Source organism: Python bivittatus, unplaced genomic scaffold, assembly GCF_059951505.1.
Source record: "Python bivittatus isolate LINGU-HERP-01145 unplaced genomic scaffold, Pbiv_v1 ctg000340_np1212, whole genome shotgun sequence".
Classification (NCBI taxonomy): Eukaryota; Metazoa; Chordata; class Lepidosauria; order Squamata; family Pythonidae; genus Python; species Python bivittatus.
In genome coordinates, this window is record NW_028277056.1 from 30,533,062 (window position 1) to 30,550,552 (window position 17,491).

General features: G+C 38.1%; 1 protein-coding gene across 5 annotated transcripts in view; it reads left to right on the top strand.

The window, feature by feature from the left end:
• Positions 1–15,514, top strand: part of ST3GAL6 (ST3 beta-galactoside alpha-2,3-sialyltransferase 6) — a 52,866-nt gene extending 37,352 nt beyond the window's left edge. For 4 of the 5 annotated variants that reach the window (XM_088140791.1, XM_088140788.1, XM_025165180.2 and 1 more), the window contains exons 5-10: positions 94–157; positions 973–1,068; positions 5,655–5,844; positions 8,935–9,072; positions 10,789–10,941; positions 12,153–15,514. In XM_088140791.1, the coding sequence (XP_087996917.1) occupies positions 94–157; positions 973–1,068; positions 5,655–5,844; positions 8,935–9,072; positions 10,789–10,941; positions 12,153–12,245 (734 nt within the window). In that variant the 3' untranslated portion in view covers positions 12,246–15,514. The remainder of the gene's footprint in view (positions 1–93; positions 158–972; positions 1,069–5,654; positions 5,845–8,934; positions 9,073–10,788; positions 10,942–12,152) is intronic. The other variant, XM_088140789.1, reaches the window with a different exon arrangement.
• Positions 15,515–17,491: the final 1,977 nt, after the last annotated feature.

Here is a 17,491-nt window from a genome sequence, read left to right on the forward strand (position 1 = left end):
GCAACAACAAATTATACTCAAATCAATTATGTTGAATTTTGTTGGGACCATAAAGCGCTGGTTCTTTTTTAAAACAAAACATTTGTGTTACAGAAATATATTTTGAACTAGCACTTTCAAAACTGGAAAGCTGTGAGCTATTCCCAGAAGATGACACGTAAGGATATTCATTATATCTTTTATCTGATCTTAGAGAGCTTGTAAGAAAACCCCTGCATTTTATGATACAATATTTCTGTATTAATAGGATTCTAATTGCAGAATTTTTCATTAACATAAGAATTAATTGTTTTGATACTTTTGACAGTTCTTCAGTTGACAGTGTAATCAGTAAAACCTAAATGATGATGTTATAATTGAAAACTACTTAGGAAGCCAGTTTAAGGGCTTTCCGAAGCTGCAGACCCCTCTTTTCTTTGGAGGTCTTTCTTATATAATACCTCTTCCTTCTCTCTCCGTCTCTTTCTCTGAATTAAGCGATATGAAAATGTAGTTTGAAAAGCAGCAAATTTTTACCTATTGTGTTTATCCACTGTGCATGATGAACAGAAATCTAAAATGAAATAAAATGGATATCACATCATCTTGTGATGGCACATCTTGTCTGGCTCGAATGAAGTGCCCTTTATCTCTTTTCCATTTCTTTTTGCTGTAGTTTAACTGAAAAACAGCTTCAGAAACTGTGCTTACAAGTGAGAAACTGTCAGGAGGGATGTTTGTTGGGGAGCTCCTTCCTGCTTAAAAGCCCATTTCAAACCAATAGACTTTATCTGCAGCAATAGACTGGTTGGTTTTCTATCCTTAAAATGTAGATATTGTCCTTTTGTCTCCTCCTTCATCATCAGGGTGTCTGGATTTGAACATTGATGCTAATAATGTTTTAAGTGGATTATGTTTAATTTTCCCCTTGTCTTTGTAAAGACACATTTATCCTATAATGCTTTAATCAGGTGTGCTCTTATCATTCACCAGCCCATCCTGTAAAAAATGTATCGTTGTTGGCAATGGAGGAATTCTTCGAAACAAGAGTCTGGGTCAGAAAATTGATTCTTACGATGTGGTAATTAGGTAAACAAGCTTTCTGTTGTGAAACACAAGTGTTTTATCAGTAGCCTTATTAGTGGATATTTATATGACCTACTATAATTATGAGGAAAAAGGGCAGGAAATGGCATAGTGAAGATATGGCATACTGGCATACATACAGGTAGACTTAATGATGGCCCTATTTAGCAACTGTTTGAAGTTACACCAACACTGAAAAAGTAAGTTTGTGAACAGTCCTCACATTTACGACTGTCACAGCATCCCCATGGTCACATGTTCGCATTTGCATGCTTCAAACCTGGCTTCCGACAAGCAGAATCAATGGAGAAGCCAGCATTAAAATCGCAAGTTGCAATCACATGATGTCTCACTTAATGACATGGTTCACTTAATGACTGCAGCGTAAGTGATGTCGTAAGCCCATCACAGTCATGTGCTGTCTTGCTTAATGACGACGACACTTAGTGATGGAGTTGCTGGGCCCAATTGTGGTCATTAAGCAAGGATTACCTGTAATGGCATACTGTGTAATAAATTCATGGCTGAGTTAAGAATTGGTGCTTTATTATGCTATAGCAGAATGTTTCCTTTTAAATGTAATCTGTGTTTGGTGACATCCTAGGTTGCTCCTTACTGCCCCACCTTTTGTTGTTGTTCTTTTAATATTTTTTATTTTAAAGGCTGCAAGCAAAGCACCAGCCTCAAACATAACACATATTTCTAAGGGCCTTACACAGGGTTAGGCTGAAGGTTCTCTAACCCTAAAGGCATTTTTATAAAATGCCTTACATCTACAGTACAATACTTTGTTTGCAAAGGTGCCCATTTTTCCAGAAAAAAAGGAGATGGTAAACTGAGGTGGTAGAGAGTATCCTAGAAAATAGAACAGTTGGTAGGTGGCAACCTAAGTAGTTTGACTTCTGTTAAATGAATTGTTTGTGATTAGCAGCTGTTTTATTAGCGTATCTATAACATGCTCTCAAAATTCCAGGAGACCCTATGGTCTGTGGAGCCATGTTTAGCTATGTTTCTTGTGGGTTTCACAAGTCTTTATAACCTTGAAAAATGATTTATTTCTTTTTCTAGAAATGATACCTTTTCTACTTTGGGAAAGGGGAGGATAATATATACAATTGTGAAGGAGGGGAGAGAGAGATGCATTGAAGTAAAATCACTGTTACGAAGGCAAAGGTGAACTTAGTAGAAGTGTATGGAAGAGATTGGAGATGGGCTCCTGCCAAGCTATCTTGGTAGCAGTGGAGATGGGAAAAAGCTATGTTAGTCTATGGCAACATAGTAAACATGGAGCCTGGCTGTATCTTCAAAACTAACCAGGTTTAGTAGGGATAAGCTTTTATGAGCAGCTGCTGTCTTGAAGGTGCTTGAAGGAAGTCTTGAAGGTATGATCAGACTCCATGTTTGGTCATAATGGGCAACATACCTGAAATATACACTAGGAAAAAGATCATCTTAAGAGTAGGTAAAACAGAACATAGAATAAGAAAGTTTATTTGGAAAAAATAATTCCAAGATTGGATATTCAATACTTTCCATAAGATTTTAGGAAAAAATTATGAGAAAGTACAGCTGTTTCAAAGAGCTGTTTCAGATACAGGTGAAACTCGAAAAATTAGAATATCATGCAAATGTTCATTTATGTCAGTAAGGCAACTCAAAAGGTGAAACCAATATATGAGATAGACGCATTACATGCAAAGCGAGATATGTCAAGCCTTACTTTGGTATAATTGTGATGATTATGGCGTACAGCTTATGAAAACCCCAAATTCACAATCTCAGAAAATTAGAATATTACATGACATCAATAACACAAGGATTGGAAATAGAACAATATTGGACCTCTACAAAGTATAAGCATGCATATGTACTCAGTACTTGGTTTGGGCCCCTTTTGCAGCAATGACTGCCGCAATGCGGCGTGGCATGGATGCTATCAGCCTGTGGCACTGCTGAGGTATTATGGAAGACCAGGATGCTTCAATAGCGGCCTTCAGCTCCACTGCATTGTTCGGTCTCATGTCCCTCATCTTTCTCTTGGCAATGCCCCATAGATTCTCTATGGGGTTCAGGTCAGGCGAGTTTGCTGGCCAATCAAGCACAGTAATCCCATGGTCAGTGAACCAGGTTTTGGTACTTTGGGCAGTGTGGGCAGGTGCCAAGTCCTGCTGGAAAATGAAGTCAGCATCCCCATAAAGCTCGTCTGCGGAAGGAAGCATGAAGTGCTCCAAAATCTCCTGGTAGATGGCTGCGTTGACCCTGGACTTAATGAAGCACAGTGGACCAACACCAGCAGATGACATGGCTCCCCAAATCAACACAGACTGTGGAAATTTCACACTGGACTTCAAGCATCGTGCATTGTGTGCCTCTCCATTCTTCCTCCAGACTCTGGGTCCTTGGTTCCCAAATGAGATGCAAAAGTTGCTCTCATCAGAAAAGAGGACTTTGGACCACTGGGCAACAGACCAGTTCCTTTTTTCTGTAGCCCAGGTAAGACGCTTCTGATGTTGTTTGTTGTTCAGGAGCGGCTTGACAAGAGGAATACAACATTTGAATCCCATGTCCAGGATCCGTCTGTGTGTGGTGGCTCTTGATGCACTAACTCCAGCCTCAGTCCACTTCTTGTGAAAGTTCCCAACACTTTTGAATGGCCTTTTCCTGACAATCCTCTCCAGGCTGCGGTCATCCCTGCTGCTTGTGCACCTTTTTCTACCATACTTTTCCCTTCCACATAACCTTCTATTGATGTGCTTTGATACAGCACTTTGGGAACATCCAACTTCTTTTGCAATTATCTTTTGGGGCTTTCCCTCCTTATGGAGGGTGTCAATGATGGTTTTCTGCACAACTGTCAGGTCAGCAGTCTTTCCCATGCTTGTGATTCCTACTGAACCAGCCTGAGAGACCATTTAAAGGCTCAGGAACCCTTTGCAGGTGTTATGGATTCATTAGCTGATTAGAGTGGGACACTTTGAGCCTAGAATATTGAACCTTTTCACACTATTCTAATTTTCTGAGATTGTGAATTTGGGGTTTTCATAAGCTGTACACCATAATCATCACAATTATACCAAAGTAAGGCTTGACATATCTCGCTTTGCATGTAATGCGTCTATCTCATATATTGGTTTCACCTTTTGAGTTGCCTTACTGACATAAATGAACATTTGCACGATATTCTAATTTTTCGAGTTTCACCTGTATGCTAAAGAAGAAGTAGGAAACCACAGGGAATATAACTGTTCCCTTGCCATGCTTCTGTATCACACTTGAAGGAGAACTTTTCTTTCTATTTTTTTGTTACTCCATCATGAGAACCTACACAAGCTCCCAGTAAAGAAATAAACTACTTAGGGTCCCTGTTCTTTCTATTACCTCTGCCTGTTTTTTAGTATGTTCTTTGGGTAGGGCTCCTTGTCCCATGCAGCTCTCAGTGACTCAAATGACAACTTCAGTTTGACCGAGTAACATTCTTTATTTTTTCTTCTTGTTTTCTTTGATGATAAGGAGCAAATTACAGGTAGACCTCATTTAACAACTCCCTTGTTTAGTGACCATTCAAAGTTACGATGACACTGAAAAAGTAACCAGTCCTCACAGTTACAACCACCTCAGTGTCCCTGTGGTCACTTGATCACCATTTGGGTGCTTTGAAACCGGCAGGCATTTAATGTCTGTCGCAGATTCCAGTGGTCACGTGATTGCCATTTGCACGCTTCACAGTCAATGGAGAAGCTGGCAGTAAAATCACAAGTTGCAGTAACGTGAAGTTTTGCTTAACAACTATGTCGCTTGGTGGCGGAGTTGCTGGTCCCAGTTGTGGTTGTTAAGCAAGGACTATCTGTAATGTGTATTTAGGAAGAATACTCCTCGACTTACGACTACAATTGGGACCAGAATTCCATCGCTAAGTGATGCAGTCATGACCACATCACTTAGTGATGGCAATCCCAGCACCCCCCATTGCAGTTGTAACCCCAAGATGCATGGGTCTTTGCAGCTGCTTCCAAGGTTGAGGCTTTCCAGGAGTGCATATTCCAGGGCTGCACCCTTGCCCAGTGCCTGGATCCCAGACCAGCAGAAGGAGGAGGAAGACAGTGAGGATAGTAGCGGTGGCGGGGGGCGGCAGGGATATGTAGCGGAGAGCAGGGCACCCAAAAGGGCAGAGATGGAGAAGATGGGTGGGGGGAGTTGAAGCACCCCTGTGGTCGTAAGTGCAGGCGGGCTGCCAAGCACCTGAATTTTGATCACATGACCATTGGGGTGTTGCAACAGCCGTAACTTTGGGGGCCAGTCATAAGTCCATTTTGTCAATGCCTTTCTCCCAAAGGAAGGTGCTCCTGAATTATAACAACAAAAGATTCCAACAACTGAGTCAAAGCATGTAACCTAATATTGCTTAAATTGAACGTTACCTGTTGTCTTATTGCATCTATTGTGTATTGCCAGGTTAAGTCTGCATACTATGCAAACCTAACCAATATTAGAGCAAATTCTGCTTCTGAATATTCTGTCTTGAAGTTGTACTTCAGCAAATAAAAGTGGGATTTTTCATAACCATTAATAAAAATATTTTTCCTCAATAGAATGAATAATGGGCCTGTTGTAGGCTATGAAGATGATGTTGGAAGGAGGACGACATTCCGACTCTTCTATCCAGAGTCAATTTTTTCAGATCCAGTTCACTATGATCCTAACACAACTGCTGTTCTTATTGTCTTCAAGCCCTATGACTTAAAATGGCTTTCAGATCTGTTAAGTGGCCACAGTTACTTTGTAAGTTCTGTGGGGTGGGTGTATATCTGAATTTTCTCCTACTTCTCTTTACCATATAGCAGCACAGTGCTTTGCCCTGAATACTGGTTGGGAATGTTAATTTCATGATTACAGGAATGGCTTGCTCTTATGCCTAAATTGCAAGAACATGTAGGTATGTTCAATGCAGTATATAGTTATATACGGCTATATACAGCCATGAGGAATTGTCCTAAGTAAGGATGATCTCTTTTAGGTTGATACTTCACTATGGAATATATCTTTGACTTTCCCTTCGACTAGCAGAAATCATGCAAAGTGACTGTATGCCTCTAAATTTGCCAGCAAATTCAGGGTTTTTTTATTTCAGTTATTTCTTTCATCTGGACTTAGCTTCCTGCATCAATGAAATACATTGTTTGCATAGAGGAATTTACTGAGTTAAACAAACACATACTGTATAATAGTGATAACACATCCTTAAGTTGACCAATTTTTTTTTTAAAAGGTGGGATAAAAATCTCATAATAATAATGGTATTCCGCCTTCCCCAAATAAAATAGTGATAAACCATATAGTCTAAATTAATTAATATGATAAAGAATCCATTTACATTTTAAGAGTATTCTTTTTTAAAAGATGGGGGAGGGAGAAAAAAATAATTGGATTTTTTTCATAGACAAAGTAACTTTGAAAAACCAGTTTGGTGTAGTCGTTAAGGTGCTGGACTAGAAACTAGGAGACCATGGGTTCTAGTCAGGCAAAAATGTGGGTTGGGTGAACTTTGGGCCAGTCACTGACTCCCAACCCAACCCACCTTGCAGGGTTGTTGTTATGGGAAAAATAAGCAGGAACATTACGCACACTGCTTTGAGTTGAATAAAATAAAGACTGGATATAAATCTAATAATAAACAGACCAGAAAATTTGAGCAGATTGCTTAAAAGTCCTCTTTCTTGCCTCTGTTGAAAGTAGGCTAATTCATATATTGATAAACTGCCTTTGTGGTAGATTGTGAGTTATATTAGAAATAATGTTGCTAGAAATAAATTTTCGGATATCCAAATATTTGGACTGAGGAAAATGTTGATACTGAAATGGAGTTTGCGGCAGCTGGCAGAATGGTGTTACATGTCTTTGAAAGAGTAGCATCACAGACTGTTGGTGGAGGTTTGGAGAGCAAGCAAGAAGAAGCAGGGAGATTGATGAGTTTGAGTGGGGCTATCCTGAGGCTAAGTCCCATTTTAGTGAGTTCACAGAAGGGGGTGAGTCTGAGGCGTCAGAATGGATTGGTGGCCTCTAGAGGATTTGTTCCCTGGGTGAGGCCCCTGAATTCCTGGTGTTTGGGGTGCTTTTGATGTCCTGGTGTTAGACGGTATTATTGGAAGAAATGTATTTAGATCTTATTTGGCCCACACCAAAGCCATGGGAACAGAGCAAGAAGAGAGCAGACCCAAACAGCATCTAGGGCTCTGCTCTTCTTAGTGTTAGGTTAGGGGATAGAAAGAGACTAGATGATGGAGACTACTGAGAAGCTGTGTTCAGATGTCAGGTTGGTTTGCCCTCCCCCCCTCAGATCTGTTTAAAAGGAGGGTCACAGTGTTGGGCTGGGGTGCCCTGGCTGGTGCTAGAAGAGATGTAGAGGGGCTGGCTGTTGAAAGACTGGAATCACTTGCGTGGTTTTGAGGCAATAGAGACCAGCAGTTTTCTGTGAGAGACAAAATTGCCTGAATTGAGCCACCACTTGTGGTGAGAGGACAAGGTGCAGGGGCATCAGTGGTAGAGTACCTTAATGGGATGGTGTGTCCTGCTAGTGTCCACTCCAAGACTGATTTCTATATGGTTATGGTGGGTTGTAGAAGAGTGACTGGGAGAAGTTGATTAATTGGGATGTATAGAGTGCCAGTGTGAGTGGCAATGCCATACCACAAACTATCCGTGGTATAATTGATGTGTAGGAGCAGTTATTATGGCTCAATTTAATGGTGGGATTTAGAGGCAGAAACGTCCCAATTGTAATGGGTCGTAGGAGATACTAGGCTTCCCCATTCAGGGGAAAACTGCCAGTTTGATGGCTGTTTCTGCTTCTAGGCTGGCAGCCTCATTCCTGGGGCCAGATGCGAGAACTGCCAGTGATCTTGGGCTCAGGCTTTTGATGGTAAACTCCAGGACTATTTGTATTAAGATCCTACCCCTCACAATCTAGTGAATGAGCATGCAGACTTGGCATGTATTGCCAAAACCTGGTTGGGCACACATGGTGATGACATTTTTAAAACTCCATTAATCCTCACTAGCTGACTTGATTTAATGAATGACTTATTTTTATGTAAAGGAAATATTTTTTTGTACTTCTGTCTTTATCCCCAAAAAATTCTCCACTGTATTTAGGAAAGGTGGTAAGTCATGAGGTTTGTGTCATGATTTATCATGCACATTTTGTCACTTGCCCTCATCCTCTCCTGCAGACACTTACGGCTTGCTTCATCTGTCATCCCTTTCTGCTGACAAAGAAGAAAGTTATAGCCATTTGTATTTTTTTTTTATGCCAAGCAAAAGAATAGAGCATTTTTTTATGCCAAGCAAAAGAATAGCAACTCTTTTTCAAAAAGTTGCTTTAAAGTGAGACATTAAGTTAAACTAACTTTGGAGCACTCTAGATTATATGGGGGCATTCTGGAGTTGGAATAGGTCCATCAAATAGGATTGAATAATTATCATTGTGCCAAAATAGGAGGATGCTTTTAATTGCCTCAATGATACTTTTTTAGGGAATGTCACCATCTTTTCTGAAAAATCTGGAGATTCTCTCTGAGTTTTGTAGGATACAGCATTCTATTTCTGGTCAGCGCTGCCTTATGGTTAATGCAAAATCATTTTGCTAACTTGTTTTCCCATTTATAAAGTTCATTTATCATTCATTTCCTTAATGCAATCAGGGTATGTTTTCAGACATATGAGAAGCAGAAAACAAATACTTCTATGACTTCAGCAAATTTTTTAGAAGTAGTTAGTATATTCCCTTCCTTTACAGTGACACATGTAGTCATTTGCCTTCATATTATGGAAGTACAGCTTTAACATATTAAAGGCGAGCTCTTTGTTCCACAGAGAACTGATGTCTTCTGGAGGAAACCAGCAATGAACATGATTTATAAGCCTGGCCAAATCCGAATCCTTGATCCATTCGTTACTAAAAGAACAGCATATGAATTGCTTCATTTCCCTAGAAGATTCTCCAGACGGGAAGTAAGTATTTTACTGTGACCATTTCAATAATGGCTAGGAAATTGTAATTGGCAATACTGAATTATGGAGTCCTTGGGTTCTCTGAGCTTGGTTTTCTTGCAAACGTTTCGTTACCCAGCTAGGTAACATCTTCAGAGCTAGAATGGAGTGGAGTTTGTTCTCTGTTTGTATACAGTGGCTTGCCCTGCCTGTGTTGGTGGTTGTTTTTTTTTCCTGGTAGTTCCTTGATTAGGGTATTGTTTATTGCTTGATTGTATGTCTGGTGATGATCTTGATTGTAATTTCTGCTTATCTGGGTGATGATTGCTGGTGAGGAGATGTTCTGGTCCTTTGTTTCCTTTTTATTATCCCTTTTGAATAGTGTGTAGATGATGTTTATCTCTATGTGCCTGTTTATGGCTGCCTTGTCTCGCATTTTTGATTTAGCTTGGTCTAAAATGCTGACAGTTTCCCAGTTGAAACTATGGTTATGTCTATCCATGTGTTGTGAGATTAAGGAGTTTTCATCATGTTTTCTGACTGCTAGTTGGTGTTCATGGATGCGCTCTGCCAGCCTTCTGCCTGTCTGTCCTACATTGTGGTTGTTACAGTCCTTACACTATGTTGTAGATGACTCCTATTTTTTTCTTCTTGGGCTACTGGTTCTTTTGGTTTACTTAAGATGTTTTGGAGAGCTTTAGTTGGTTTGTATGCTACAGAGATGCCATGCGGTTGTAATATTGAATTACAAATATTGAATTACAAAGCTTCTTGTAGATTACCTATTACAACAAAGTTGTCACATTAGTTACTATATTTCTATATTGCTTTTTCCTCCCAGCAGTTCAGAATAGTGGACATTGTCCTGTTTTCCCCATCGAGAAATTGGGTAGGCTGAAGGAAAGTGTGGGTTATTGACTCAAGATATTTTAACCTGGGACCCCTTGTTGATGCTCATACTCCCACACCTCAATGAGTTACTCACAGCTTTTAATTATTATTTAAAGCAGAGGGGCTTTAAACATTTCCAGGCTGCAGAACCTGTTAGTTTAAAAAAAATGCAGGAATCCCTGAAAAGCTCTAGTGATAGAAAACTGGCTGTGTCTGAATGAATAGTCTCCCACAGAATCCCACCAAATTCTCCTGGAAGCCTAGGTTCTACGGAACCCAGTTTGAAAAAGCCTGATTTAAAGAAAAGTGTCACAATGAAGCAATCACTTGCTTTCCCTGTTGTTTAAAATGAAACGTGTTGCTATAGTTAAAGTATATGTTGTCAAATTATGTGTTATATCTGAGAAGTAAACATGCATTTTTCCCTCCTACATAAAAACATAAAAGTTATTCATAGTATTCTTGACAAAGACATTTTCTGAAATGCATTAAATGGAATAAAATTTATTAATGTATACTTAGCTAAAGTATATTAAAAGCAAAGACCTAATTCCCTCCCCCTCTTCCCCAAACAGGCAATTGGTCAATCCACTGCATAATGTGCCCCCATCTCTTTAGTATTGTTGCCTTCCCTATTTTGGCCTCAGCCTCCAAAATTCAAGAAATTCGGTATCAATCCATTAAAGGATTGCCAGTCCCTGGGGTACTGTAACCAACACCAGATAGACAGACAGACATTAGTATAGAGTTTGCCACACTTCTTCCAAGTACAAGCATGGTTTTGGCATATGTGAACCTGTTTGCAAACTGAATATATCTATAATTTGTTTTTGTTTTGTTTTTTAGAAACCGAAACATCCCACAACAGGGCTAATTGCCATTGCGTTTGCCTTTGATATATGTTCTGAAGTTCACGTGACAGGCTTCAAGTATGACCTGCAGGATCAAGGGAGTTCTTTGCACTATTATGGTAATGACACCATGTCTTTGATGATTAAGGTAATATAAAATATAAAAGCTGACAAAGAAAATAGTATATTTCCTTTTCAACGGGTTGTATCAAATGGCAACTGGTAGTAGCAGAAAGCATTTTTGTAAGGCAGGGGATCTGATATTAGATATCCACCCCTTCCTTGATACAATCCTCAAGACTGCATCTCGTATCCCAGATCAGCTTTGGGCGAAGCTTGTGGTACTGGAAGGAGGCTTAGGAGACAGAACCGTCTTTGAGCTACCATTGTGGTGATTATTGTTACGTCATTATTAGCATGTCAATTAGCTGGTTTATTTGGAGCCAACAAATCAAGATCTGAAAACATGATACTAAACTACATTTCATAATGGGATTTGTTCACATGTGAATTTTCTCACCATTGGCAACAAAATTTAGACATTGTCCTGCTTTGTGGGATACTACACTGTAGAGCCAAGGGTGAAGTTAGGAAACTAGGTGTGAAGAAATAGGAAGCAAGCAGATAGGCACCAGTGTGAGAGCCAGGGTAGTGTAGTGTTGAGGGATTGGAGTAGGAGGGGGACATCCAGATTGTAGTCTATTCTCAGCTACAGAAGCGCGCTAGGTGACACTGGGCCAGCCATTGTTGTGGAGAAAAATAGGAAAAGGGAGCATTATTGAGCTCCTGCATAAAAGGCAGGATGTAAATCTAATAAATATAAATAAACCATGGAGCAAATTATTTCCTAGTGATAGTACAAATTAAGGTGCTGAATCTAGCCATTGCGTTCACACATGCTAAGCCATGGTTTAATTTATGTGAGACAAGCTGGTTTCAGTTACATAGAGAGGCAAGGTAATTGTGGCTCTTAACGCTTTTTGTCTTGCAGTTATGTCGATTATTTACAGCCGGGGGCGGGCACCAAAACCAACTAGGAATAAATCAGAGATCTGAACTGTTTGCATCCCTGTTCATGTACTGCACTAAAGCACAGTTGCAGCCAGTAAACCAGTTTAAAAAAATGGTTTCAAACTGTAGTTTGGGACCTGAAACAAACCATGGCTTAATCAACCCCATTCACCTAATCAGACTAAAACAAAAACTAACAGCATGTTATAAAAAACACCCAGAAGCATTTTATTAAAAGGTGGGAGCAATGGCATCAAAGGCCAGTAAAAAAATCATGGAGTTTAGGGTTTAATTTATATGTTTTTGTGCCTTTAGAGTTTTATATGTTTCCTTTATTGTTCTTTCCAGAATGAATACCATGATATTGTTGCAGAGCAAAGACTATTGAAGGAACTTATAGATCACCAAATTGTGATCAGTCTCCCAGAAGAACAAAATTAAAGAACAATCACTATTTTTTGTAAGACTGAAGGGGGGAAATTTTTATCTGAACTATTTTTTTTAATATTTGAAGTATTTATAGTAATTTGCCAAAATATTTTTAAAAAGCCATATCCCACATGCCTTCTAAGAATGTCTCTGCCTTAAGTGTTTCGCCAGGAAGCAACTCTCACAGTCAATTTACACATGCATGTTAACTTAATAATGGAAAAATGTTGGCTAAGTGTTCATTTAACAAGAAACTACTATTTCCTTTTAGTTTTCTGTTTACCATTTCCCACATGGTGGCACATCTCACCTACATCTTGCAGTGCAGATATGTTAGAGGTCAGGATAAAATGTTATTAATACAACTATATAGAATGTCCTATCCAGTTTCAATCATGGGTGAAAAAAATGAAGTGCTAAAAAATATTAATATACCTGGGTTCCATGATAGAGTGCTCGAAATGCATTTAGTTATTTTTTAAATCTTGTTTAAAATGAGACTGCAAACAATGACTTTTTCAGTAAGGCAATGTGTGGATGGATTAAAGGGACACAGTGATAAGTACAGAACAGTGATAAATATAATGTAAAAAATGGGTCATGAGTAATGCTATTTTCGTTTTAAATAATGGAACAGTAAAACAAAACTAAAGCAGTTACTCTGCTCTGAATTTCCTGCATCTTGCAAATATAAAAGTCTCTTGAATTAATTCATATGTATTCAAGATGTTGCAATAGATGCTTAAATCAGAGGCATCCACAGGGAGGATAAAAAAAGTCACGATGGTGGCCATGATTATATGATCAAAGTTCTCCCAGCCTTTTTTTTAATACGCAGTGCAATTACATGAATGCAAACTGTGTTGTATCCCTCCTCCCACCCTTTCCCAGAGGACACCCCTGCTTAAAATACAACTTACTGTAGAAGGTCACCCTTGGATCTTGTTTAGAATGCTTTCAAAACTCTTTATTCCAAATGTTTCAGTCCTTTTTTGCTTTTTATTGTATTTTCTGCTCTCTCAATTTTAACCTATAACCTTAAGATCACTGTCGGACTATTGTCAAACACACAACAGAGAGCTAGTAAAAGTGGAATCTCTAGAGTGGACCAGACATCTTCATTTTTCAAAAACAATCAGTATTTAAGGGAAAAGCTAAGCTAAGGGGGTAACAAATTCCTATCTCACTTTCTCACCTTTAAGTGACAAATGTTATGTTTCTATAATATTTCCATCAAAAGTGTTTGACATCCTTTGGTTTACAAATTCAAATGGTCCAAAATCTTTTATGTCAAAGATGACAGTAGATTCTTCTTAGTAGAACAATCTTCCTAAATTGTTGAATTTATTTGGCTTTAGTTTTACCCTCACTCCTCTAATTAAATATTCATTTCTTTAGAAAGCATTTAGTTTCTTTACTTGTTAATTTTGCTCAGTATGATACTACAGATGACTTGCCTCTTTGAAACTTCTGGGGATATTGAGGTAGAGAATGGGATGTGTTCCCAGTGTGTTGAGCTACAATTCCCATAAACACCAATCAGCATGGACCAGACTCAGGGATTCCAGACATTATAGCCCTAAATATTGGAAAGCCATTTAGTTGACAGCACGCAACCATATGTTTTACATGGTTGATTCCTTTTTTCTGTTAAAAATAAATAATTTATCATTAAATGATTTGAATATCTTTGGTCCTGTAGTATAGACACAGGGAATCTCAAGCCAATGTTAGAAGGCCTAACCTCCTCTCCAAAGACCTTGATCCTCTCCAACTATTTCCCTACCCATTGGCCCAGTCAAAAGGAAAAAAATTATTTTTAAGCAGCTCCAGATTGGAGATAATAACTGTTCTCTTCCTTTCAAGTATCTCCTTTGTGGTCTGTTTTATAGGTTCCTTGCTATGTGGGGCCTGGGCAATATTTTTGAGATAGAGTTGCTATTGAGGAGGTGTTCCAATCCCTTTTAGAAAATCAATAATTAGCCTACTTTGAAATATTGATAGCAATGGAGGCTTTTTTGAGGCATCTCTGCCATGAGTAAATGAGGTGTGTTAAAGTGTGTGTGGAGGGGGAAAAATAATGGAGGCTGCATATTCACATTGGGATTTTACCTTGATGGCCTATTGATGGATAAGATTTCCAACATGTTTGTCCAGGATAAGCTAAGGCCAAAATAGGTTCTGTATACAGTATTAAGTAAAGAAATGCATGGAAACTTACTCCAGGTGTATCTTTATCCTACACTGACTTGTAGCTGGCATAGCCATTACCACCTATGGAAATGTGTGTTATAAACAATAAATGATTGTTCCTGATATAGGGGTATTTTGCAGATTTCTAAATTAATGCTGTACTTTGTCAAATCTACGTGTGTATAATGAAAGGTTGCTGTGATTAGAGCAGCTTATTGGGTTTATCTTTCAAGAAGAGCGCTGCTCAGTTTCTTTTGCACCTGGCCTGCTTTCCTGAAGCCTGTTTGTATTTTCATTCTGCCATGTAAATTCCACACGTTGAGCACTTCAGTCTCAAGACTGATGGAAAATAAGACTAAATGTTAAGAAAAGGAAATTACAGCTGGTGTATTATGCACCACAAACAGGACTTGCTGCATTTCCCACTTCTACACACTGCTTAACAGTGAAAGAATTAATTCTGCCCACATTCAGATAATAGGCATGAGACAGTCCTTCTTTCTTTCCTAGTGCCACTTGGATTCAGCTACATTTCATAATTTATATGTTAGGTGATTATAACCTTGTATATCATCTCGCAGCACTACATGAAAGGTCAATTTTTGTTATAATCTAGATATTTTCAGATTAAAGTCTTCTGACTTTGCCCATTCAAAACTGGATTAAGGATATAGGTTCAGCTGCACTCTTTTTGAAAATAGCTTCACATTTTCTTAATTTATTTGATAATTTAGTAGAATATATATGAGACTGGAAAAAATTGTACAGATTTATACAGTTGAACTCTTCACTAGCCTAAGTCTTCTTTTTTACTAACATTGAATTTTGATTATCCTCTGAAATGTGATGTTCTAGTTTGGAGATAAAAAGTAGTATAGTTATTACATTTCTGTTGCATTAAATATTTTGTGTTTATATTCCCCAAAGCCTTCTTAACTTTCTTAACAGTTTCTATTTTCTACGTTCTGAAAATGTGTTGGGAGTAACATTTATGCTGTTAAATAGCTTTTCAACTTTGTTTTTATATCTGACGGCAAATTTTGAAGCCTGTTATTATTTGTGTAAAATAGTAGTTTAATGTGAAAGAAAGAGACTTATTTTTGTTATAATAAATATGTTAAAATATATATTCGTGTTCATTGCCTTTTTGAAATATTGTGCAGATCAATATAGTTTAGATGCATTGACAGTGCTAATGACATGATTGATAGGCTACCGGTAATGGGCATTCAACACATGAATACAGATTTCACACTATAATTCTATATCCCATAATATTATAATATTCTCTGTGTAATTATGAAGAAATGTCCCCATTCTGGTTACAGCCATTATAGCAAAGCGGGTTTTGGTGGTAATCAAAGCAGTTTTGTTTTGAATTATAATTAAAATTAGCATTATAGGTTTTTGCACAAATTTTAAAAAGGCTTTTTAAAATATGTTTAATAGGATATAACAATAAATGATACCTTGCTACTTTCATTAAAATAAAATAAAGCAATTTCATGCTACTTAAAATATGAAATTTAAAAATATGAAAATTGACTCATATTTCGTAAATATTAAGTTAAAAAAATAGCTCTACTATGGACTTCGGATTTTTTCCCCCTCTTGCTAATAAGCAGCTGTTTTTCTTTTCACAACTGATAAACATTTTATGCCTGATGAGATACATTTTTTTCAGTTCCTCACTTCATGAATATTAAATAATCATCATGCCCAGAGCAAAATTTGATTCTTTTATTTCAATAAAGTTATTTTGTATACTAACTAGATTTCTATTTCTGCCTACCTTTTTAAGAATTGTTTTCCCATAACAGGTGGTAATATTTCTCCTCTCCTGAAGATTGATTTCTGTTCATTGAACAATGAAAACTATTACAAAAAGCTTTTTCCTGCCATCTAGTGGTCATGTGGTGATTGCAGGCCAGATCTACTAAGTTACATGTAAAAATAATTAATACTATACTGTACAGTACAGTAATATGAAAAACAGGTTGATCTAAAAATCTCCTACCACCATTGAGAGGAGCTCAACATAACATTTCAGCACAATTTGAGCACGATTTTGTGTGCTCAAAATTAAGTAAATAAATAATGTAAGACTGGTCTTACAGTCTCAAGCTTTTCCCTACTTGCTACACTGCTGAGAAGGATCCTTTTCATTGGTAATTTTTAGGGAGCAAAATTACAGTCTAGATGAATGCCATATTATGAAAATCATAAGTGCTGTAGCTTTTGAGATCATCTTCCACAGATCAAGAGGGTCTTAATTTCCATTGCATCAGTACAGTGCAAGATATAGTACAGACTTTTTCAATTGTTTTGCCGTCTTTCCACTGTGTGGACCTCCAAATTTGAGCCTACAGATTGGATCACAGTTTCAGAACCTCTGTTGCACCTCATATGTCTCCATCACAATTATTAAGATAGTTAGCCCTTGACTTGGTCTGTTCTTTTGCCTAAGTAACAGAAAACTGATTCCTGAAACTTTATTATAAACATTTTTTTGGTATGGAAATATGAATGATGGGAAAAGTTTCCCAGCCTGTATTTTGTATGTCAGAGTACTGTTAAAGGCAGAGGAGGGGGAATGACCATTAACATTTTCCGTGTTGGTATTCAACATGCAGCCATTTTAACAAAGTTGATTAACACTGAAGGAAGGGAAAACACAAAGTTTGAATAAATTTTTAGAAAAGAAAATTGCAAAGTTGATTTTGTAGCTCTCTTCAGATGCTTTGGGTGGTTAATAATTGGATTAAGCACCCAATGGAAGCACAAAGGCTTCCATTTCCTCAGCCTTCCCATTCTGCTTACCTAGCTCATCTCTCTGACCTCCTGCCTGGTAGTTTGGAAGGGAAGTTGTACTTTCATTTGCTTGAATGCAAGTAGAATTCTCCACATAGACTGGGACTCTGGTAAAATATGAGCTCAGATTATTCAGAGAGCTGCACTCCTGCATCCAAATTGGGAAGATTTGGGAGAGCAAAAGAAGATGCAGGCAGGCCATGAAATAAGGGGCAAATGTGCAAAGCCTCATCTAGTTGTATTAAGCTGATGCT